Raw genomic sequence first — 26,218 nt, forward strand, 5'->3', positions numbered from 1 at the left:
GAATCTGCCGCTTCCGGTTGTCAGTTCCAGCTGTCCACTGCAGTGGCCGGTATATTGGGTCCAGGTCGATGTGCTTGTTGATTGAATCGGTGGATGAGTGCCATGCCTCTAGGAAGTCCCTGGCTGTTCTCTGTTTGGCTTGTCCTATAATAGTAGTGTTGTCCCAGTCAAACTCATGTTGCTTGTCATCTGCGTGTGTGGCTACTAAGGATAGCTGGTCGTGTCGTTTCGTGGCTAGTTGGTGTTCATGGATACGGATCGTTAGCTATCTTCCTGTTTGTCCTATGTAGTGTTTTATGCAGTCCTTGCATGGGATTTTGTATACTACGTTGGTTTTGCTCATGCTGGGTATCGGGTCCTTTGTCCTGGTGAGTTGTCTGAGAGTGGCTGTTGGTTTGTGTGCTGTTATGAGTCCTAGTGGTCGTAGTAGTCTGGCTGTCAGTTCAGAAAAAGCAAATGGTGGCTGTGGGTGGCACAGTGGCTCAGTGGTTAACACTGTTACCTTACAGCACCAGGAACCTGGGTTTGATTCCAGCCTTGGGTGACTGTGGAGTTTGCACATTCTCCCCATGTCTGCATGGGGTAACACTGTGCGCTCCAGTTTCTTCCCAAAACCCAAAGATGTGCAAGTTGGGTGAAATGGCCGTGCTAAATGTGTAGGTTAGGTATATTAGTCAGCGGTAAACATGGAGTAATAGGGTAGGGGAATGGGTCTGGTTGGGTTACACTTCAGAGGGTCGCTGTGGACTTCATGGGCCGAAGGACCTGTTTCCACGCTGTAGGGGTTCTATGAAATCCAAATTTTTCATTGAACCTCAGACTGGAAACAGTGAGGGGCACATATAATTTCTTCTTTCGCCCACAAACTGCAAGGAAGCAGGCAGATTGCAGGTGAATTTTAGAAAATAACTGTTGGCTTAAAAGCTTGTCAACTTCCCTGTAATGTCTTTGCATTAAACAATGGAGAAGTTCCCAACCCAGCACTGACCAAACCGCTGTGTTGGAGGCTGAGGGGTGACCTTATAGATGTTCACAAAATCATGAGGGATTATGGATCGGGTGAATAGTCAAAGCCTTTTCACCAGGGTAGGGAAGTCCAAAGGGAAAGGTTTAAGGTGAGAGGGGAGAGATTAGAAAGGGACTGAAGGGGCAGCTTTTTCACGCAGGGGATGGTGCTTGTATGGAATGAACTGCCAGACGAAGTGATGGAGGCTGCTGCAATTACAACAGTTAAAAAGCACCTGAATGGGTATATGAATAGGAAGGGGTTAGAGGGATAAGGGCCAAATGCTGGCAAATGGGACTAGATTAGGTTAATATACCTGGTTGGCATGAACGCATTGGGCCAAAAGGTCTGTTTCCCATGCTTGAAATATATGCAGACTCCATGAGACTGCATTTTTAAGTTTACTAATGTAGGTTGGAACTATCCTGCCCCCTTACTCGTTATGAAGTTTCACTTGTAATGGACATTGAAGTCCTTTATCAATGTTACTGCCTTCTTCTTTCAACCATTCTTGGTAATGTGTTCCATCTTCTGATAATCCATTGTTTCGAACAAGTAGTCTCATTATTCCATTGATAATCTTCTGACTACAGTCTCATATTTCACGGGCGATGACATTTGTTAAAATTTATCATTTCATTCATGTATGCTGTGATACTAAAGGTGACTTTTAATTACTAGGAGTCCGTTTGTTGGTTCCACTGGGGGCAATTCCAGAGGGAAATTCTTGGGAAATATACATTGCAGTCAATCAAGGCGTAAACAGGTAAGGGATAAGACATATCAAAACTGAATATAATTTTTGTGTTCTGGACAAAAGTGTTTATTGGAATGGGGAAAGGTGCAGTCTGCCTGTGTCGCATTCCTGTGTTCGGGTGTGTGGAGAGTATTTATGTGGGTCAGTTGAAGTGACAAAGTGGATTCATTTTGGATATCTGTCATGGTGTGCTGGCCTACAAGACAAGGAAACAACCTGAACCATCAATGGAAGTCACTGGTTGTTATGAACTATCTTTTGATCTTACATTCAACTTTGTGGGCATGGCAGCTGGAAAAAAAAACATGAAATTATGCCATTTTGTCTGGAATATTTTTTAATAGTAAATAATTAGAGCTTTGGAATCTAATTGCATGGTTTTTTTTGAAAAATAGTAAAACACAGTAATTATATATTCACAATGCTTCATTTCATTAGCACTTCACTGTTAAATGTTCCAACTGAAATATCAGAACTATTAAGAGTATTTATTATAAATAATTTGCTTCACATCAGCTAATTATAGATTATTATTATAACACATGAATGCACTTTTAATTATGTTGAAGTTGGGTGTATCTGTCCTAGCGATTCACCTAGTTCTGAACAAAGCCTTACTGACTGTTGTATTCCACCAACATGTGCTGTGACAGCAATTACATATTTCAGTGCTTCAGTTCTGAAGAAGGGCCTTTGGACCTGAAAAGTTAACTCTGATTTCTCTGCAGAGATGCTGCCAGACCTGCCGAGCTTTTCCAGCAATTTCTGTTTTTGTTTTTTTTTCGGTCTTTAAACTGCATTTCTTCTGTGTTGAAACATGTATCCAGCACCTTTCATTATCTCATGATTTCCCAAGGCACTTTACACACCAGCCAAGTACTTTTGAGGTGTAGTCATTTTTCTCACATTGAAGCACATTTTTGCTGTTATGGACCTCCTTCAAAATATTTCAAGAAAGTAGCCCAGACCCTAACTTTGCTAGTTGTTTTAAGCAGGTGTAACACAGATATTTCAGGAGCGATGCAGCTGGTCAAACCACTTAGTTTTAAACAAAACAGAATTTATTTACAAGATTACCAAATGAAACACAAACAAAAGATAACAGAATATAGAATATATTAACCTATCCGAAAACCCAACAGACTATCCCAGTTTAATCATGCTGTTCCAAATACTTGCAATAATCCCCATAAACACCCCTTGGCACAAAGGTAAAGTCAAACACAGGTTCTTACTGGAGGGATGTCAGAGAAAGAGAGGAGAATTTTTGGGTCCAGCAGTTTTTACAACTGCCTGACTGCTTTCAATGAATGGCCAGACCAAACCAAACCAGAGAATGGTTGAGCTGGGAGAACTGACCACCCCTCTTTCATTGTGCAAGTGCTTTTTATTTAACTTGAAAGCCTTTTTGCTGAGGCAGTATCTGTTAGGGGTAATTAATTTGGCCCTAAAACCCATCCAGGCCTAGACTTTTTGGAACCTGTGCTTTTATGACGCTCTGGAAAAACACCAAGGACAACATAACATTGTTAAAGGAACAGCATCATCACAGTGCACAGCAAGGTCCCAGACTAACCAGATACAAAAGCAAAATACTCAGGATGTTGAATATAGGAAATAAACAAACCAGAAAATTCTGGAAATAAGGAGAGAGGTAATATTTAATGTCAGTGAATCTTCCTGAGAATGATTCTGATGGAAGGTCACAGGCCTGAAATGTTAATACTGCTTCTTCATCCACTGATATCGTCAGCCTTGCTGTTTAATTTCAGCCTACCTTTCTCTTCGTGCTTTTCCAGAACTCGGTGGGATTGTCGCAATTCTGGTTGATTGCTCCAGACTGCCCTCCACTGCACCACCTTCATTCCATTTTCCACTGTTCTAACCACACCCCTTCCAAACACAATAAATACATCATCCTTAAACACTTCCACCAACTCCAATTAAACCCCACCACCAAGAACATCTTTCCCTCCCCACCCCTCTCTGCATTCTGCAAGGACCATTCCCTTCAACACTCCTTGGTTTGTGCCACCCTCCCCACCAACCCTCCCTGAACCCCCCCAGGTACCTTCCCCTGCAACTGGAAAAGATGCAAAACCTGCGGATACACCCCCCCCCCCCCCGTTAACTCCATCCAGGGCCTCAAACACTCCTTCCAGGTGAGACAGAGGTTCACCTGTCCCTTCTCCAACCTAGTTTACTGCATCAGGTGCTCCCAATGTGGCCTTCTCTACATCAGGGAGACAAAGCGTAAACTTAGAGAATGGTTTGCCAAGTATCTGAGTTGGGCCCACAGGGGCCAACCGGACCTCCCAGTCACCGGCCATTTTAATTCCCCTTCCCACTCCCTTTCCGACATGACCATCCTTGGTCTCTTCCATTGCCACAATGTCCCAAACCGTAAATGGGAGGAACAACACCTCATCTTCTGCCTGGGCAGCCTAAAGGTGCCCATCCTGTTGCAAACCATCTCTATTTATTGGGGCTGGTAACCTGAGCCAGTGGAAGCTGACCTGCCTGCACTAGTGGGAGAAAGTGAGGATGACAGGTGCTGGAGATCGAAGTCGAAATGTGTGGCCCTGGAAAAGCACAGCAGGTCAGGCAGCATCCGAGGAGCAGGAGAGTCAATGTTTCGGGCAAAAGCCACTGCCCTCTTAACTGTCCTACCTGTCCATCTTCCTTCCTACCTATCCGTTCCACCGTCCTCTCCGACTTATCTCTGTTACTTCCCACCTTCATCTACCTGTCGCCTTCCCAGCTACCTTCCCCCTACCCCCACCATCATATTTATCTCTTAGCCCCCTTTCCCCACCCTCCCACATTCCTGATGAAAAAGGCTTATGCCCAAAACATCAACTCACCTGCTGCTTGGATGCTGCCTGACTTGCTGTGCTTTTCCAGCACCAAACTGTCTGTACCAATGGCTGGTTTTCCTGTGGACTACAATTTCTGTCATTTTCCCTGGACCTTTTGAATCAGAGGTGTGAGAACTACTGATTAAACCAGTTTAACACCCTCTCTTTTTGTGTGAAATGGATCAAATGTTCCAGTGGTATTGGATGAGGTGGATAATTGTTGGTCAGAGCACCAGGAGAGCTCTACTTACCTTGTTTGGTGCCATGGTATCTTTTGTGTTCACCCATGAGGACAGGAATAAATAGCAGGTTCAAATACCTGACACACATGCAGTTTTCCAGTTTAGTCAAAGGCATACTACTAATCAGGTCACACCAAATTTTCCCACTGCTCGAGGCATCAGAACCGTTTACGCACTATTAATCACACACTATTACAACACAGCGGTGAACCCTTCTATCAATTAAAGCAAACACCTAGAAAAGCTCACCTCACCTTGTAATCTAAGTATGTGAGACAGAGAACTCCCAAATTCCACTACTTAAAGACAGTAATATCAATTTATTCTTTAACTCCAAAAGTGAACATTAAACAACAACTATTCACTACTCTAAACTTTCTCTGAACTGCTTATTACATGCCTCCAACTCTATAACAATATGCTGTTCCAATCAGACACATATTAAAATTACATCAACTTAATTTCAAAACCATACAGCTGCTATTGAGTTTAGTGTCTTTCTTCTTCTGGCTGGAGATCTCCCTGGGTGGTCTTCTTTCTTTTTAATGCAAATAAATTTCATGTGAAAAGGTACCTTTGATAAAAAATTTCTTGGGTCTCTCTTGATGGTAGTTGCTCTGTCTACAGTTTTCAAAAAGTGCGCATTTTTATACCCAGCATCAAATTGTCTCATTGGTTTGATGTTGGCAAAACAAGAAATTCAAACACAATTGGATTTTAGTATCCTGGGCATTATTTAAACTGATTGGTTACATTTGAACTATTGTCAAAACAACATCCAACTCAGGTATCCATTTTGCAGCCAAATATTACAGATTTTCCAGTACACTTTGGGACTGCCACCTAGTTATATCACGGGTGCTCAGTAGCTCTCAGTTCAGAACAGCATTCACTTTGTCTTAAAGGCACAATATACGCCTTCAGCTTCATAACAACACCAACCCTAAAAAGGTGACCATTCACCTTTCTCGATACACAGCATCCTGAAACCAAAGAAGGAATAAATTTCAATGCTTGAGACTTAATTATGGTGACATTCCCTGTGCCCTAGCCTTGGTAAACTTATAACTCTAAAATTTCATGTAGTCATCAGTATGATTCCTACAAAACTTGACTTGCGAGAAAGAAAGAGATCAGAAACTCGTGTAAGGAAGCAAGATTATGCTGAATGCATATCACATGAGTACATGTTATAGATAACTTAAGTTGAGTATCCTAAATTCTGGATTAGTGGTGCTGGAAAAGCACAGCAGTTCAGGCAGCATCCGAGGAGCAATAAAATCGATGTTTCGGGCAAAAGCCCTTCATCAGAAATACCCTAAGTACACCCTGAGTATCCTAAAGTCTTATTTAGTTGGACATATGAGTACCTCAAGTAAAAAATGCTGAGCTTGAGCCCCAGAGCTGAGTGTTATGCAATCTTGCTTAAGTGAGTTGCTCTCTTTAACTTGTTGACAATCCTGGCAAAATGCAACTCATAAGTTCATAAGATAAAGAAGCAGAATTAGGCCTTCAGCCCATCGATTCTGCTCTGCCATTCAATCACAGCTGATATGCTCTTCACCCCCATTTTCCTGCCTTCTTCCAATATCCCTTCAACCCATTACCAGTTAAAAATCTGTCGAACTCCTCCTTAAAATTACTCACTGTCCCAGCATCCACCGCACTTTGGGGTAGCAAATTCCGCAGATTCACAACCCTCTGGGAGAAATAGTTTCTCCCAACTCTGTTTTAAATTTGCTGCCCAGATCCAAAGACTATGACCTCTCTTTCTAGAATGCCCCACAAGAGGAAGCATCCACACCTTTTATCATCTTGAATTCCTCAATATGACCTCCCCTCATTCTTCTAAATTCCAGAGAGTGTAGACCTAAACTGTTCAATCTCTCCTCATATGACAAACTCCTCATCTGGAATCAATCTGGTGAACCACTACATCTAAATAAGGAGATGTAAACTGTGCACAATACTCCAGGTGCGGTCTCACCAATACCATGTGTAGTTGCAACAATACTTCCTCACCTTTCCCTGCTGTACCTCCATGCGAGTTTTCTGTGACTCGTGAATAATCGAGATCCCTTCAAAACACTTAGATTCCTCTGCACCAGAGCACCCAAAGTCTCTCCTCATTAAGATAATACATTGCCTTCCCATTTTTTCGATCCAAATGCATGACCTTACACTTATCCACATTAAATTCCATCTCCCACATTTTGGCCCACTCTCCTAAACTATCTATATCCATTTAAAAGGTTCTTACTTCCTCATTGCAATTTACCTTCCCACTTAATTTTGTGACATCTGCAAATTTGGCCATAGAGTCTTGTATTCCTGAATTCAAGTCATTAAAGTCAATTGTAAATTGCTGGGGTCCAAGGACCAAACCCTGTGGCACCCCTCTACTTATATCTTGCCATCCAGAAAAACACCTATTTATCCCAACTCTCTGTCTTCTGACCATCAACCAGTCATCAATCCAGGCTGATAAATTACCCTTAATCCCATATGATCTAACCTTGTGAATTAACCTTTTACACCTTATCAAACACCTTCTGGAAGTGCAAATAAATTTGGTCTACAGTATCCCCAGTATCCACCTTGCTTGTTACTTCTTTGAAGAACTCTCACAAATTAGTTAAGCATGATCTGTCCTTGATAAAACCATGCTGACTCTGATTGATTGCGTTTTGACTTTCCAAATGTCCTGATATTGCTTCTGTGATAAGTAATCCTAATAACGGAATGATTTGATAATTATTTCCCAACAGATAAATAATTTCCCAACAACAGATGTTAAATTAACTGGTCTGTAATTTCCCACATTTTACCTCCCTCCCTTTTTGAATAAGGGCATTATATTAGCTGTTTTCCAATCCACTGGAACCTTTTCCGTGTCCAGGGAATTTTGGAATATTTTAACCAATGGATCTGTGATCTCCAGTGCCACTTTGTTTAATATCCTAGGATGTAGGCCATCAGGCACAGGAGACCTGCCTGCCCTCAATCCTAACAGTTTGCTTAGTACTTTCTCTCTATCTTTGTTGATTGTTCTACGTTCAACCTTATCTATCGTCTCTGACTTGCCTGTTCCAAAAGGAATGGTACTGTTGTCCTCCACTGAGGCAAAGTATTGATTCAGCATCTCTGCCATCTCAGTGTTCCCCACTATTAATTGTGCACTTTCATCTTCCAAGGGGCCAACATTCACATTAGCAACTCTGCTCCCTTTTGTATACCTATAGAAGCTTTTGCTATCCTTTTTAATATTTTGTGCAGGTTTTATTTTGTAATTAATCTTAGCTCTTCTTATTAATTTTTTACTATCCTTCTGTTTATGTTTGAAAGTTTCCCAGTCTTCCATCCTGCCACTGGCCTTTGCAATATGGTATATCTTAGTTTTTGACTTTATGTTGTTCTTGACCTCCTTGTTTAGCATGGATGTTTTTTACCTTCCTAAACATGTTTCTTCCTCATTGGGATATATTTTAGTTGTTAGGAACTGAATTGTTCCTTAAATGTCTGCCACTGATTATCCGCTGTCTTACCATTTAGCCTACCTGCCCAATCTACTCAGGCCAAATCTGTCCTCATGCCTACATAGTTTCCTTTGTTTAATTCCAGAACACTACTTTGGGACTCCACTTTCTCACCACCAAACTGAATTTTGAATTCTGTTATACCATGATCACTACTCCCCAGAGCATCCTTAACTATCATGTCATCAATTAATCTCTCCTCATTACACAAACCCAAATCCAGAGTAGAGTTGTGCTGGAAAAACACAGCAGGTCAGGAAGCATCTGAGGAGCAGGAAAATCGACGTTTCGCGCAAACGCCCTTCATCATTCCTGATGGAGGGCTTTTGACCAAAACGTCGATTTTCCTACTCTTCGGATGCTGCCTGACCTGCTGTGCTTTTCCAGCACCACTCTAATCTTGACTCTGATCTTCAGAATCTGCAGTCCTCACTTTTGCCAAATCCAGAGTAGCCTGCTCCTTGATTGGTTCCACAACATACTGCTCCAAGAATCAATCTCTAATACATTCAGTGAACTCTGCCTCCAGGCTAAAGCTACTTGGATGCTGCCTGAACTGCTGTGCTCTTCCAGCACCACTAATCCAGAATCTGCCTCCAGGCTACCCTTGCCAATCCGATTCTTCCAATCTTTGTGCATGTTAAATCATCCAATTATTATTGCCATACCTTTCTTGCAAGCCTTTAATGTTTCCTGGTTTATACTCTGCCCCATTGTAGAACAACTGTTTGGGGACTGTAGATTACCCTGACTAAGTACTTCTTCCCTTCGCTATTTCTTGTTTCTACTCAGACTGATTCCACAACTTGATCTCCTGTGCTTAAATCATTTCTGATTACAGCATAGATCACTTTCTTCACCAGCAAGACCACTCCACTTCCTTTTCCTTTCTGTCCATCTTTCCAAAATGCTGAGTACCCCAGGATATTCAATTCCTACACCTGGTCTCCTTGTAACTATCCCTCAGTAATCGCTACCAAATGTACCCTTTTTTTTCTATTTGTGCTATTATTTCACTAATTTTGTTTCAAATGCTCCATGCATTTATATACGTTAAATTTATTCCACTGTTAAATTTCGCTCTTTTTTATAACTCCTGGGTGCATAAAGATATTCATCTGTTCTGTCCCTTGCCTTTATTGTCTGGTAACCATCCACCACATCACTAACCTGCACCTTTACCTTCTCCTTTAAGTTGGGTTTTCTAATTTCCCCTATACTGAACCCTCTCCCCCTCTATTTAGATTGAAGCCCTGTCATTAGCCCTAGTTATGTGATTGGCTGGGCATCTGGTACTAGCACAATTCAGATGAAGACTGTCCATCGCAACAGGTCCCTTCTCCAGTGCTGGTGCCAATGTCCCATGAATTCAAACCCATTTCTCCCACACCAATCTTTGAGCCACACATTTACCTGCTTAATCTTATTGACCCTGTGCCAATTAACTCATGGCTCAGGTAGTAATCCTGAGATTATTACCTATTTGGTCTGCTTTATATTTTAGCTCCTAGCTGTTCGTACTCTCCTCACAGAACTTCTGCCCGAGTTGTTTGTATGTCGTTGGTACCTACGTGGACCATGACCTCTTGATCCTGATCACAGAGAGCAGTGTCTGCCCCTAACTCTACTATTCCCAGTGACAATGACATTTCCGTTCACTACCCCCCCACTTGAATGTGCTGCAGTTAGCTCATCCTGCCTGCAGTCCCCATTCCTGTCCAATCACGGACCAAGACACTTGAACCTGTTAGGTTAGGCCGAGGTGGTGGTGCATCGAGGACATGTTCAGCCTTGACAGGTTATGGATTCTCACAGAGCTTTTTCCCTCTTCTTCTGGCCTTCCATGAGAGCAGAGTGAAACCCAACAGGAAGTGAGTAACCACGAACCAAAGTCTTCGCTGAATAATTACTTTTCAAAGCAATGTGTTAATCTGTCATTTTATAGGCAAATTATAATTCACAAAACATCAAATTGGTCTGACACTGCTACAGTGACAGTCACAGCATGACAGTAATTAAAAGCCTGCAGATTTGTCAGTGAAATAATCTGCGAGACAGATAAAAATATAATGGATGACGAAGAGTGGAAGTTCTGAGCCCAGTGGTCCATGCTGCAGACCTTGTCACTTCAGTCCTCTTGACCGCAATCTGAACTGTCTAGGTTGTTATCTCACAAGATGAAAGAAATTCATTAGCATTTGTCAACAAAGAGCTTCATTGATCGCAGTTGGGTAATGTTTCTCTGTCACTGCCTGGCTGAAATAAAATGGGGGCCCATTGAATGCTCCCAAACTGAGTGCTTCATCCAACTCTGAAGAGGACCACCAGAAATATGGAATTATCACACTAAACCAAGCACGTTGCTCCATTCTTGGGTTTGAAAGGTTGACGATGAATGCCCCTGCCTTGCTGAAGGTTGGTGTCTCACAGCTCCTCCTCTTTTTGATCATTGAGGAGGATTAATTCAGAAGGTCAGGAACCAAGTTTCTGTTGTTCCATGCAGAAGTTTGACAGACTGCATGTCTCATTTGATGCCCACTGCCCTTGGATCCCTGATTAGCATCTTTCCTTGAAATAATATGGTGGCTTTATTTTCTGACCTCAAGAAAATCAAACAAGAATTGCTCTGGGAAGCAGATCACGTTGCCATAACAAACCAGTTCTGTGCTGTGGAGTCCCATTATTGCCCAGACAACTTGCTGAAGATCACTTGACTCCATTTCATACACTGTAATGAACACATCTTAGAAAATCTAGCTAGACTGGCCCATAAACTCGTGAGTTGGGATGCGCTTGTGTATTCCAACACTCATAGCAAATAGAAAATCTTTAGTCAAAACCTGAAAACAATTTATGCAAGGTGCAGGCAGCAGAAAAGGAGCAATGATTTATTACACAAAGTGCAGGTTTGAGCTGGTTATCTCAGGTCTGTATTACAGACAGGAAGGCAATCAAGTTACTACACATATCAGAGTTGTAAAATAGTTCATAACCAGCCTGATGCAAGCATGTAATCTCAGTCACAACATGATCTTAGTGTTCACTTCATCATGCCTCATTAAGTTTCAGTTCAGGCTCAGGTTCCCGAGGTTGGTGTCACATGCAATGACCCCCCAAAACACTTTGTTCTGTAGTATCTATCCATTCCGTTTCAATGTATTCCTGGGAAAAAAAGACAAACAGTTCTTTATTGTGAGATAAATGCATTTATTTTCTTTATTCTTTCACGGGATATGGGCATCACTAGAAAGGCAAGCATTTGTTGCCCAGCCTGTTAACCCTTGAGAGCAGTTAAGAGTCAACCACATTACTGTGGTTCTTGACTTCACAGGTCGAGCAGATCAGGTAAGGACAACACTTTTCTGTCCTTAAAAGATGTTCGTGAACCAGATGGAATCTCACACCGATCAATGGTATTTTCATGGTTGACATCACTGTACGTCACAAAGATGTACTTTTACAAATCTGAACATCTTGTTGTATTTACTTGTTGTGGGCATTGCAGACTGGCCAACATTTATTGACTATCTCCAACTGTCCTTGAGAAGATGATGGTGAGCTTCCTTCTTGAACCACTGCAGTCCATAATGAATGAATTTAAATTCCAAGTTAAACTAAATTGTGCCAGTTTCTTAAAGAACCAGCAGTCACCACCTTGATGTTGAATGACCAAGTGTAATTCCTTTGTTTATTAAATGAAATACCCTTCTCAACAGTCAGTATTCTCAGAGACAACCACGTTGCCGCAGGTTTGGAATCACACATAGGCTAGACTGCGTGATTACAGCAAATTTCCTTCCTGATTGATAGATTATCAGTGGATCTGATGACTTTTACCATGACCCAGTCATTGTACCATCACTACCTTTACTCAGAGCCTCCAGGTTTCTACCATCCCAGAAACATAACCACAGTGATATTGTATATTCTGTTAACATTTTGAGACATATGATAGAACCAAATATTTTCCTTTTTACTGTCTCCAATTTTTTTGCAAATTCTTTGAATCTATTGCCCAAGTTCAACACATGCATCTCCAAGTATTGAGCACAATCATATGGAATTAGCATTTATCAAATTGCAAGAATAATGACTTGCATTTCTGTAGCATCTTCTATGTATGTAAAAGGCATTGAATAGCATAAACCAGCATTTGCAGTGTTTCCTGAGGTTCAGTCACGATCATTCAATTGGCTGCATTTCCAGAGCATTTACAGATTTTTCACACCATCTGTTCTCCATTCTGCACTGACCTGCTGTACACCTTTTTTTGGTGATTTTGTGAAAAACCAAACCATGTCTAAATAATGCACATGTGGCTCAGTGGTTAGCACTGCTGCCTCACAGCACCAGGGCCCCAGGTTCCATTTCAGCCTTGGGCGACTGTCTGTGTGGAGTTTGCACACTTTCTCCCCGTATCTGCATGGATTCCCTCTTGGTGTTCTGGTTTCCTCCCACAGTTCAAAGGATGTGCAGGTCAGGTGAATTAGCCATGCTAAATTGCCCATAGTGCTCGGCGCATTAATCAGAGGGAAATGGGTCTGGGTGGGTTACACTTTGGAGGGTCGGTGTGGACTGTTTGGGCCACAGAACCTGTTTCCACATTGTAAGGAATCAAATCTAATCATAAGTACAAATCAGAAACTCTTGCTGGGAAGAGAACATTAGAATTATGAGGAGAAGCAGGAGGCTATTGGGCTCCTATAACCTGCTGTAGGTAAGACCGTTGAACCGTAAGAAATAGGAGGAGGCCATTTGGCCCTTCAAGCCTGGTGCACTATTCCATACACTGATATTCCTCTTGTCCCCCCAATTCGTTGCAGATAGAGAGGATAGTGAAGAAGGTGTATGGTATGCTTTCCTTTATTGGGCAAGGAAGGAACTGAAGAATGGACTTACAAGAGCTAAAAGAAGGCATGAGAAAACTTTAGCGGGTAGGATTCAGGAAAATCCTAAGGCATTTGGTATGCTTTCCTTTGTTGGTCAGAGAATTGAGTATCAGAGTTGGGAAGTCATGTTGCGGCTGTACAGGACGTTGGTTAGGAAACTTTTGGAATATTGCATGCAATCCTGGTCTCCTTCCTATTCTCCTTCCGATAGGAAGGATGTTGTGAAACATGAAAGGGTTGAGAAAAGATTTACAAGGATGTTGCCAAGGTTGGAGGATTTGAGCTATAGGGAGAGGCTGAATAGGTTGGGACTGTTTTCCCTGGAGTGCCGGAGGCTGAGGGGTGACCTTATAGAGGTTTATAAAACCATGAGGGGCATGGTTAGGGTAAATAAATAAGGTATTTTCCCTGGGGTGGGGAGTCCAGAACTAGAGGGCATAGGTTTAGGGTGAGAGAGGAAAGATATAAAAGAGACTTAAGGGGCAACTTTTGCACGCAGAGGGTGGTATGTGTATGGAATGAGCTGCCAGAGGAAGTGGTGGAGGCTGGTACAATGGCAACATTTAAAAGGCATCTGGATGGGTATATGAATAGGAAGGGTTGAGAGTGATATGGGCCAAGTGCTGGCAACTGGGACCAGATTAGATTGGAATATCTGGTCAGCATGGACGAGTTGAACCGAAGGGTCTGTTTTTATGCTGTACATCTCTATGACTCTGTGACGCTATGGTATTATTCCAGATGACCATTACTGGTACATTTTGCAACTTGCAACCTCTCCCAATATGTAGAAACCTGAGTAAGGCTTGTTTGAGGTTGTTGACTATAACCAACTTTTCCTTTGTCTTGGGCCTATCTCCTGATTGATGGAAAAGGATACACCAACCATAGCATCTATGCAGAACAGGCACTGTTCTTAGATAGTAACAAGATTTATTGCATGGCGGCAGGAAGTTCAACAACATTCAGCCAGACATAATTACTAAGACCTTGTGGATATTCCAGGGGAGGAGGTGCTGGATGTCTTAAAATGCAGGACCTGATCAGGTGTACCCAAGAACTCTGTGGGAAGCTAGAGAAGTGATTGCTGGGCCTCTTGCTGAGATATTTGTATCATCGATAGTCACAGGTGAGGTGCTGGAAGACTGGGGGTTGGCAAATGTGCTGCCACTATTTAAGAAAGGTGGTCAGGAAAAGCCAGGAAACTACAGACCAGTGAGCTTGACATTGGTGGTGAGCAGGTTGTTGGAGGGAATCCTGAGGGACAGGATTTACATGCATTTGGAAAGGCAGGGACTGATTAGGGATAGTCAACATGGCTTTGTGCGTGGGAAATCATGTCTCATGAATTTGATTGAGTTTTTTGAAGACGTAACAAAGAGGATTGATGGGGGCACAGCAGTGGACGTGATCTGTATGGACTTCAGTAAGGTGTTTGACAAGGTTCCTCGTGGTAGACTGGTTAGCAATGTAAGCTCTCATGGAATAGAGGGAGAACTAGCCATTTGGAGACAAAACCGGCTTGAAGGTGGAAGACAGCGGGTGGTGGTGGACGTTTGTTTTTCAGACTGGAGGCCTGTGACCAGTGGTGTGCCACAACTGTTTTTTATCATTTATACAAATGATTTGGATGTGAACATAGCAGGTATAGTTAGTACGTTTGCAGATGACACCAAAACTGGAGGTGTAGTGGACAGTGAGGAAGTTTACTTCAGAGTACAATGGGATCCTGATCAGCTGGGCTGAGGAGTGACTGATGGAGTTTAATTTAGATAAATGTGAGGTGCTGCATTTTGGAAAGGCAAATCAGGGCAGGACTTATACATTAAATGCTAAGGTCCTCGGGAGTGTTGCTAAAAATGAGACCTTAGAGTGCAGGTTCATAGTTCCTTGAAAGTGTAGTCACAGGTAGATAGGATAGTGAAGAAGACATTTGGTATTTTTCCTTTATTGGTCAGAGCATTGAGTACAGGAGTTGGGAGGTCATGTTGCGGATACAGGACATTAGTTTGGCCACTTTTGTGCAGTTCTGGACTCTCTCCTATCAGAAGGATGTTGTTAAACTTGAAAGGATTCAGAAAAGATTGACAAGGATGTTGCTAGGGTTGAAGAATTTTACCTATCGGGACAGGCTGAATTGGCTGTGCCTGTTTTCCCTGATGCGTCGGAGGCTGCGGGGTGACCTTATGGAAGTTTATAAAATCATGAGGGGTGTGGATAGGGTAAATAGACAAGGTCTTTTCCCTGGGGTCGGGGAATCCAGAACTAGAGGGCACAGACTTTAGGTGAGAGGGTAAAAATTTAAAAAGGATCTGAGGGGCAACTTTTTCAAACAGGATGGTTGCGTGTATGGAAGGAGCTGCCAGACGAAGCGGTAGGGGCTGGTACAATTACAACATTTATAAGGCATCTGGATGGGTATTTGCATTGTAAGGGTTTAGTGGGATATGGGCCAAATGCTGGCAAATGGGACTATATTAGTTTAGGATATCTAGTTAGCATGGACGAAGGGTCTGTTTCCGTGCTGTACATCTCTATGACTCTATGACCCCACGAGTTGATACAGGCTCATTTGCTCCAGCTGGAAGTTGGAGTGGAATTTCTTGACTTAACCAACAGATTGTGTGTGACACCAGTGGAATGGGTCAACTTAAACATTAACCTCTTCAGAGGCTTATCTTCGCCAACAGCATCTGTCCTGTCAAGCACCTTGAGAATCTCAATATTTTGTTATGGACCCGGCCAGATCTCTCAAAATATTTTGAGAAGGTAGCCTAGACCCTAATGCTTTCTTATTTTAAAGGCAGATGTGAAGTGGATATTAGGGTTTGATGCAGCAGGTCAAACCACATGGCTTTAAGCAAAACAGAATTTATTTAAACGCAACAGTTGAAACACGAACAAAACAGCCTTTAGAATATTTTCACCTTTTGAAAACTCAGCCAACTCGATACCGCAACTTAACTAAGGAGCTGTTCCAATTCTCACAACATCCCATAAACACACCCCTTGACAAAGGGGAAATTCAATCACAAGTTCTGACAGGCAAGAGAGATTTCAGAGAGAAAAGTCAGTCAGGGATCATCTGCTGATGCATGGAACCTTTTTACACTACAGTAGTTTCTGACTGCTCCGACCAGCAACTTCTCTGCTACAACTAAACCAAACTAGAAAATTCCTGAACTGGGATAAGTGGCCACCCCTGCAATTTTTAAACTAGGCTCTTTACGAAACATTTTGGCACCTCTGCCTTTACAACCTCTCTTTTTTTTAAAAAAGCCCAAGGATAAACTAACCTTGTGAAAGTGACAGCAAGATCACAGTTTCAAGAAGATCACCTCACATTTTTTGGACTCCAGTAGCCAGTGAATTATGAATTGTCACTACTTCACTGGTTAATTTCAATCACTCCTTCATTACTTTCACAAATTCAGCATCGTTCATGACTTGCCCAAGATTTTCATGAAGTTGAAACAGAAATTGCTGGAGAAGCTCGGCAGGTCTGGCAGTGGAGACAAAACAGAGTTAACGTTTCGAGTCTAGTGACCCTTCTTTGAAACATTTCAGACTTGAAACATTAACTCTTTTTCTCTCTCCACAGTTGCTACCAGATGTGAGCCTCTGCAGGAATTTCTGTTTTCATTTCAGACTTCCAGCATCCACAGTTCATCAAATCATAAAATCTCAACAGTGTGGAAGCAGGCAATTCGGTTCATGGAGCCCACACCCCCTGTCCAAAGACTATCCCACCTAGACCCACGCCCCTACCCTATCCCTGCATTTCCTCTGTGCAATCCATCAAGCCGGCACACATCCCTGGACACTTTAGGCAATTTAACATGGCTAGTCCACCTAACCTGCATATCTTTGGATTGTGGAATTCTTTGTTTATTTTCATGAAGTTGAGTAAGTTTCACATTAACTTGCCATTGAACTCACCAACAGAAGGTGAGTTTAGCAATTATCCGTTATTTGTATGTTATTACCAACATGACACTTAACATAGTCAGTCTCTGCTGCTCAGAAAGTAAAGATGTATGGCATTTTATGCCTTTACCTTGCAAATTCATTGAGTTGATTTTAAAGTGATCTAATTTTAACTTTTTGTTTACATATTTATTTTTCTTCGTCTTTTTTTTGAAGTCTAAACTTTCTCCTCTCTCTTAAGGTCACTTTTGCACCAGACCTGACATTTCATTTCCCAACTCTGTTTCAACTTCAGCTGAAACATTTCCTGTTTGTTTCTCAATCTTTAAATTGCGCTCTTTGTCCTACTGCTCACTGAGGTCACATTTTGAAGGTTACTGAAATGCTGAGGAATGTGGATTGGTGGCATAGAAAGGCCCATTGAGGGTTCTGCAGCTGGGGGAATAGGTTTATGCTATGAGGTTTAGAGGGAATTTAAAGGGAGATTGTTTTCATAGAAGGAGGTTCTTGCTGCTTAATAGTATAATAGACACAAGAATTCTAATGGCAAAAGATATTTGGTAAAGTGGCATCATCTATGAGGCTGCAAAACAAGAGTGAGAGAGTGGGATTCAATGGGGTGGCTACTCATTTGCCAGCACAAACCACGATGGGCCAAATGGCCCCTTCCATGCTGTAAATTTGTATTGATTTTTGATTTCTAAGCTGCATTGCCCTCAATATGCCTTGATGCCTTAAACCTGTGGGAAGTAGTGGTCATTCTCTTTTAAATAAAAGCATCAAATATATCTGTAAACACAACATATAAATAAAGGGGCTCCTCTTGGGCATGATGCCACGTTCTTCACAGACTGACTGACTATCTAATGAGGACTGGGCAAAATGTGTACGCAATGCCTTCTTTGTCTCTTAGACTTCCATTGTTTGCTCTTGGAGAAACTAGAAGCACCTTTCAATCAGATTGGTCTCAGTCTATTTGCAAAACAATTGTTTGGAACATTAAACACAAAGTGGAAAATGAAGGTTCAGAACTGGGCTTGAGAGCCTCAGGGCTTCGTGGCAGCATTACAGTACCATCAAATGTTTCTGCATCCCAAGTCAACTCCGGTGTCTAAAGATAGATGGTTCTTCTGGCTGTGCTCATTTATATTCCGATTCATGAGAAGTTAGTCAGACGGCCACAGGGGTACATGTTTGCTATTTTTTCCCTTCCTGAGCAGAGAGAAATCTCATGCACTTTGCATGGCAAGAACAGCTCCCTGTCTTGTTATAAATAATAACCTCTCCTGGGTTTTGACCGTAGTGTGATGTGTTCAGCTTTGTACAGATGGTCCTGCTCCGGGCCATATCCTTAGATTTGAGACATTATCAGAAATAAGCTCTTCATTGTATACCATGAGAGAATTTGATCAATGCATTTTCTATCGTTCAAACAAAATCAGCAATAGTTCCCTCATTGCACTTCCCAATGTCGTTGAAGGGAGGGGAATGTGAGAACTACGGTGTGATTTTTGGTACTGACCTTTGTTTAAGGTTACTCTTAATTTAAAAAAAGAATGAAAGAACAGTGGATGCTGGAAATCAGAAACAATAACAGAAATTACTGAACTGAATTGCAGAACTAAAAAATGATCACTGGACCCAAAATGTTAACTCTCAAGATATGCTGCCAGACCTGCTAAAGTTTTCCAGCAATTTTTGTTTTCGTATTCTTAACTCAAGCCTGTTTATGTATGAAGTTAAAATCCATGTGCTCATATGAAATGACTCTGACTGTTGAGAATCAGGCATTTATCAACATGTGTAGTAACAGTGACGACAACAGTTCAAACTGACCCAGACTCACAAAATTTAAATTGGACAAGCAAGTGATTCAGGGCAAATTGTGTTGACAGGGCTCACAGACACTTAAAAGTCTATGAGTCACCATCTGAGCCTCATGGTTTAGTGGGAGAAAATGCGGTCTGCAGATGGCTGGCCATCAGAGTCAAGAGTGTGGTGCTGGAAAAGCACAGTAAGTCAGGCAGCATCCGAAGAGCAGGAGAATCGACGTTTCGGGCATAAGCACTTTATCAGGATTCTTCTGCTCCTCAGATGCTGCCTGACCTGCTGTGCTTTTCCAGCACCACACTCTCGACTCATGGTTTAGTGTGCGAACTTTGTTCAGTTCATAGTTTTCTTCATTCCTGAATCAGAACATAGTTGGTTCAAGCTCCATGCTCACTCCACTCAACCTCAATCAGGCTTGTTCAACAGATGTCCTGCAAAGATTCCTAACTGGCCTATGGATGGTCTTCCAAATACAGGAATTAGAAGTCTGAGATTCTGCAAGGATATGCTTTTCACATCAGAGGCTGTTTCTCTCCCGAGTTCACAACACAGTCTCTGATTGGAGGAGCGTTGGACAAACATTGGGAGCATCATTTAGCCTGAGGCCCGTGCACCAGAATAAGTGGCGGCAGAGGCTAGCGTGCCATGAGCAACGGTGAAAGTCATGGTTGACAACATTCAGATCACTGTTTTTCATTGGGTTTAATGTTTTAGTTACGGAGGAGATCCAGAGTTCAGGTTTCTCACACACACCAATGATATGACATCAGCAGCTCTGCAGAGAGTTCAGTCAAGCTCAGAGAGAGAGCAATGCTTAATTCATAAGTCACAGCTCTTCTTTTGAAACCTCTTCAAATTCAGTCATGAAATGAACTTTTCATACTCCTTCAAGGAGCTCTGTTGTTACCAGATAAATAAACAACTGGAGGGTTTTACTCAGTGACCTGTTTGCTACTTGCACACAGTAACCTTGATGTCATCGACTGGTTGCAGAAGCCTGTAAGTCCACATACTTAAAATATTCACCAATTTCCTTTTGTCCATGATATTATCAAGGCACTACCTTAGTGGAACAGATCAGTGAGTGTGTGTGCTAATGTCAAACATGAAACAGTGAAGAGCAGTCCAGGCCCTTCGGCCCTTGCTATTGTACCAACCTTTTCTCCTATTCTGAAATCAAACTAACTTACATAAAGCAGGGATATATAATTGTCACACTGTTTTCACAGACCTGTTCTTATTGTATGATTCTACTGCAGCTCTCCCGTGGTCTGGTTAACCTCGGCCCAGGCTTTGGTAACTCCATGTTTTGATTGCTGTTTGCTTTGTCTCCTTTCTCTTTCCAGCCTGCAGCCAGAAGGAGCCGAGGTAATCTTGAGTCCCGAGGTCACCTGTGGGCCACCAGGTCTGTCCTTGTCCAGCCCCATTGCTCTGACTGTCCCTCACTGCGCAATGGTATGTTCGGAGCACTGGAGCATAAAGCTGAAGAGACAGACACTGACAGGAAAGTGGGAGGTAAGTTTGGATGAGCTTATTGATTGTGTGCAATAGCCAGATTTGCATATTTGCATTCATTCTGGGTCCCTCCAGCCCAGCTCCAGCAGAGTTACTGAAATAGGTTTTAAAAAAAAAAATCCCTGCTGCCTCATCTGTGCCTGCGGCATGATAGTGGGGGATCATCAAGCTGCTAACATATCCAGTCATAACCAGCATGGGCCTCCGATGAATCTCTGTGTGATTTGGCGGAAAATAGATTTATTGTTGAACCTCAGGTCAGATACAGTGCATCACTTAAAGAGTGAGAGATTGAAAGGTTTGGTGATATGAAGTGATTTGATGAGGACAGTCTGACATATACAAGAAAAAGATAGGCAAGAGTTGCATTATTTTGTTAGTGTGTATGTTTTGCTGGTGTGCCTATCTGCGCGTGTTGAACGGAGAGTTGTGCTGCAAAATGTATGTGGGATGGAAGCAAGTTTTGGACAGCATGTTTCATAGTTATTTTAATGTTAATGCTGCATTGATGTTCATGAAATTACTCGGCAGCAACTGAAGAATGCTTTCAATGATTTGTAAAATTGGAGTGAACGATGCATCACAAATGTTCAATTAAAGCAGAGAAATTTTACTTATATTCTGTTAAAATGTTTTGAATTGCCCTTTCTTATGCAAAGTAGTTTGGTTCTAGCATGTGCACATCTAAAATTATTAAAGTTTGAAGTTTATCAAGGATTTAAGCGTCCTGTGCACGCATATTCTGATATTAGTGCGATTTTGTGTTACAGGCACATTTGCGGTATAGCTGGCATGCTGTGTGTCTATCTGTGTGTTTTCATCCATTTCTCTGCAATGAAATCTCTTTGTCTCAGTATCTGTTCATATATCACTCCCCATAATTTTGTCTCTGCTGAAAGCCAGTCAATCCTAGTTTGGGGTTGGCAGAATGTTGTTGTACATCTATACTTGACAGTGCAGGTAAGCTTCCGTGATTTTATAAAGTCAGCTTCCTCCATACTCTGAACAAACATGACGCATACAAACACACAAAATGCTGGAGAACCTCAGCAAGTCTTGGAAAATCTGTAGAGAAAGAAATGGAATTAACGTTTTGAGTCCAGTACGACTTCTTCAAGTCTGCATACTTGAAGAAGTCGTACTGGACTCAAAACGTTAATTCTGTATGCATCATGTTTGTTCAGCCAGAAGGACACAGAGCAGTAGAGTCATAGAATTGGCACAGAAACAGATTCGAATCCACACTTAGAATTAGAATTCATACAGTGTGGAAACAGGCCCTTCGGTCCAACAAGTCCACACTGACCCTCCAAAGAATAACCCAACCAGACCCTGAACCTATTACTCAACATTTACCCCTTACTAATGGGCCAAACCTATACATCCTTGTATACTGTGGGCAATTTAGCATGATCAATTCACCTAATCTACACATCTTTGGATTGTGGGAGGAAACCGGAGCACTCAGAGAAAAACCACACAGACACGGGGAGAATGTGCAAACTCCACACAGACAGATGCCCGAGGCTGGAATCGAACCCGGGTCCCTGGTGCTGTGAGGCAGCAGTGCTAACCACTGAGCCACCATGCTGACCCCAAAATTAATAGGTCGGTATTATGCCAATACCCACCAACTCATCATCTCGAAGCCGGAACCTGTTTCCATGCAAAAGGGTGTTTTCACCTCAATGTAAATTCAGAAAGATATTGGGAAACTCATCTCTTTGATATGCTTTCCTTCTAACAGATTATTTTGGCAGTGAATAATATGGAGAAATACATTACACAGCAACCTGTCTGCATTGGTAGAATTTTTACCTCTCAGAGATTCAAGCTCCCAGTCCAGGATTTGAGCATCACTGTTCTCTTGCAATCCCTTGACTTTCTTAATCTCTCCAGTTTCTGTCCACATTCCCTGGAGTTTTCTTGCCCCAAATAGTGTATAACACATCTGTAAAATCTCAGATTGTTAAACTCCTAGTCTTCCAATCACTCCAATTTTATTTTCTGTTCTTGATTTGCTCAATCACTTCCTCAGCCTTGATGGTTTTATCCCACAGAGAGTCATTCAAGGGGCTGAATGGCCTCCTCCTACACTTAATTCATATGTCTGCCTGTTCCTTATACTATAATCCTCATCAGTGAACCTTCAGAACTGAGCAGATTTAGCAATCTTTGAAAGCTGCAGGACAAGGTTAGAAGACTGTAAAATAAAATTTAAAGAAGCGTCCAGATTTATAAAGTGAAGGGTTTGAGGAGAAAAAACAAGGATATTCTGCTAAACTTTCAGAAACTTCGGCCCTCAGCATCCCTGACCCAGCATGGCCACTGCTCTTGATGTCAGAGTTTTGGAGAGCACTCAGTAGAGATTCATCTTTTGTAGAGAGTCCAGAGAAGTTAGGATTGTTGCCCCTACAACTGAAAAATGGTGAAATGAGATTCAGTTTGCAAAGTTATGAGGGGCTTTGACAGTTTGTCACGAAGCACTGTTTTTATTGGCAAGAAAGCTGTGACCCAAAAGACAAAAGGGGTGTAAAATATCAGGTAAGGAAGTAATAGGAAATTATTTCACATAGAGAGTTAAGACCAAAGGAAATCAAAACAGAGTAGGCCATTTGGCCCCTCAAGCATGTTCCTCCATTCAATCGGATCTTGACTAATCCAATATTCCTCTGATTCACTTTCCTGTGTTTTACCCGTAACCCTTGATCCCCAAAAGATCAAGAATCTATCTATTAAAGTCTTAAATATACGCTTGAACTCTGGACCCCACAATTCTCTGTGGCAAGGAGTTCAGAAGAATCACAACCCTCTGAGACTGGAACTTCCTCCTCATCTCGGCCTTAAATTGGCACATGTTCACTCTGAGATTGTGCCCTGTGGTGCTAGACTCTCCCAGGGTGTTGTCAGGATCTGTAATGCTATGCCTGCCACAAGTGGATTAATTGGGAACTTTTAACAGAGATTTGAGGGGCTTCAAAATGGGTGCCCCAATCTGGATTTCAGAGTGATCATTAGAATTTATGCTGGGGTGGGAATTCTGTGTAAAAACAAGTAGAATGAAGCATTGCTCTATCTGAACCTTATGTGATATAACATTTAAAAGCTCCCTCTAATCTGGGCTGCTTTGTTAACTAATGAGGCACAAAACCTCACAGGGTGACTCTCATGAATAGACTTTCCTCAACCTTTACTTTCGACATCATTAAAACTTCTGCTTCAGAGGCATTATTAAGATGGTTATCAATATGGATACCAATCTAAAGCTCATTGTGATGTTAAGTTTCATGTATTAATGCATAGATCGCGAGATGGGTTTTCTGTTGGCACTTTCTGTTGAAGTCTTTTGCCCACAAGACACTAAACTACATTCAATGCAATAATTCCTCCAGTCCCTTTATGAATAAATGTCCCTTATTACTGCAGCTTTTTGCTCTCTGCATTAATTGGCTTTTCAAATGTGTTTGTCTTTGTGTTCTGCAAAAAAATTACATGCAATCATCAGAGCTTCATTAACAGCAACCGAGACGACTTTTTAACACCTTCAACTTGGGGTGCAAAGTATGCAGTCAAAGTACTGATTTGTCACTGTTTCCTCTTGGAAGTCTCTTTGCCTTGCTGCTATTTTTTTCCTTTAATAATTGCAATAGTCTCTTGGTTAACTATTGAATGGTTTACTCCTTTGGCCACACTTGTTTGCATTCAAAACCACAGTAACGACAACATGTGCACAGCACCTTTATCATTCAAAACTGTCCCAAGCTGCTTCACAGGAATCTTATTAAATAAATTTGACAATGAGTGAAAGGACGAGACATTAAAACAAACCATCAATTTGCTTAAAAAGGTTACTTATAAGGACTATCTTCAATGAACAAAGAGAGATGGAGAAGTTCAAGGAGGGAAGTTCAGTATTAAGGTCCCAGACAGCAGAAGACACAACCACCTTTGGTGGGGGTGGAGAAAATTGGAGAAGAAGGTGCCAGAAATTAATGAGCACAGAGACCATGGGAAGTTGAAGATTAAAATGTCAAATAACATCATGTTGAATCATGAAACCTAACCTCACAGAAGGGTGTCATTCGGCCCACTTTGCCTGTGCTTCCTGTTCCTGATAGCTGTCCAATTAATCTCACTGGCAGCTTCCCATCCACCTGCACCCGCACCCCCAACCGTATCCCGCTGCCCATCCTTCCTGGACATTCAAACTTTAATTTGTTTATGATTATTGCTTTGCTGTTGGTAAGGATTAATTGAAAACCATGAGAACTCTAAAGTATTTACATTATAATGCATTGAGGCAAGAGAAAATTCTGGTATTCATCTATCTCATTTGAGGGCAGCACCTGTTAATCCTGCTGTCTGTGTGCTAACCTTTACCGGCTCTCATCTCTGTGTTTGCTCATCTACACTGGCTCTTGATTAATTCTTGATTTTAAGATTTCCACCCTTGCTTTCAAATCTTTTTGCAGTCTCACTCCTCTCCATCTCTACAACCTCCTTCAGCCCTACATTCCTCCAAGACGGCTACACTTCCCTACTCCTGCACCATAATGCTTTGCCAGTTGTCAAAGATACCACCAATGACCTTGGTGTCTTAAATTGCCAAGACCTTATGAATTTCCTCCCTCCTTCATTATCTCCTTCAAATTCCAAAAATGTACAGGTTAGATGAATTGGCCATGCTAAATTGCCCAAAGTGTCCAGGTATATGCAGGCTAGGTGGATTAGCAATGGGAAATGCAGGGTTACAGGGATGGGATAAGGTTGTGGTTCGGAGGTCGATGTGGAGTCAGATGGGCCAAATGACCTACTTCCATATTGTTGGATTCTATGATTCTCTGATTCAAGAGACTGCTTGCAACTCTTGGTTGACTACGCTATTTTGGGCAGCTTTACTTGTGTAAATTTTGTTTGATAACGTTTCTCCGAAGCACCCTTGGGGATTTCACTTTGTTAAGAGTGCCACAGAAATACAAATTACTGTTGGTTGTTGTCATTAAACTCAGATACTTTGGACTGGATTCATTGTTCTATGGAGAAAGTGGTAAAACATCTGGGCACGTACAGGGTTCGGAGAGGTGGAGAGGTGGAGAGGGGTATGGGCCAAATGCAGGCCATTGAGATGAATTCAATTCAGGAAACCTAATCGGATGGACATGTTGGACTGAAGGGTCAGTATCCATGTGGATGATTCCGCAGCTCTATGTTCCCTCGCCAGAAGCCACTGCCACACACAGACCGTGGTTGTCAGTCCAGATGGAAAGCAAAAAAGACCTGGAATGCTGACGGTCGGCAACTGACCTTGCAGCTAGGCTTTGTTGAATCTCTTTCTTTTGCCAACAGAAGAAGGCATTGTTTACATCCATTATACAGGGGTTTCATAGAAACCCTATAGTGTGGAAACAGGCCCTTCGGCCCAACAAGTCCACCTGTCCCTCTGAAGAGTTACCCACCCAGACCCATTCCCCTACCACTCTATATTTACCCAGACTAATGCACCTAACGTGCACATCCCTGAACACTACGCGCAATTTCCCATGGTCAATTCACCCCTCCTCCACACCTTTGGATTGTGGGAGGAAACTGGAGCACCAGGAGGAAACCCACGCTGACAAGGGGAGAACATGCAAACTCCACATAGACAGTCACCTGAGG

General features: G+C 42.2%; 1 protein-coding gene and 1 long non-coding RNA gene across 4 annotated transcripts in view; one reads left to right on the forward strand and one right to left on the reverse strand.

Moving 5' to 3' along the window:
* LOC140459648 (netrin receptor UNC5D-like) overlaps window positions 1–26,218 on the forward strand; it is a 453,166-nt gene that overhangs the window by 387,727 nt on the left and 39,221 nt on the right. For all 3 annotated transcript variants that reach the window (XM_072553978.1, XM_072553979.1, XM_072553980.1), the window contains exons 11-12: window positions 1,688–1,772; window positions 20,392–20,560. In XM_072553978.1, the coding sequence (XP_072410079.1) occupies window positions 1,688–1,772; window positions 20,392–20,560 (254 nt within the window). The remainder of the gene's footprint in view (window positions 1–1,687; window positions 1,773–20,391; window positions 20,561–26,218) is intronic.
* LOC140459649 (uncharacterized) lies at window positions 11,275–20,395 on the reverse strand. The gene is made up of 2 exons (XR_011953842.1): window positions 20,277–20,395; window positions 11,275–11,561 (listed from the first exon to the last, which is right to left on the reverse strand). It is a non-coding gene; the product is annotated as an uncharacterized lncRNA (long non-coding RNA).

Source organism: Chiloscyllium punctatum, chromosome 35 (genome assembly GCF_047496795.1).
Source record: "Chiloscyllium punctatum isolate Juve2018m chromosome 35, sChiPun1.3, whole genome shotgun sequence".
NCBI lineage: Eukaryota > Metazoa > Chordata > Chondrichthyes > Orectolobiformes > Hemiscylliidae > Chiloscyllium > Chiloscyllium punctatum.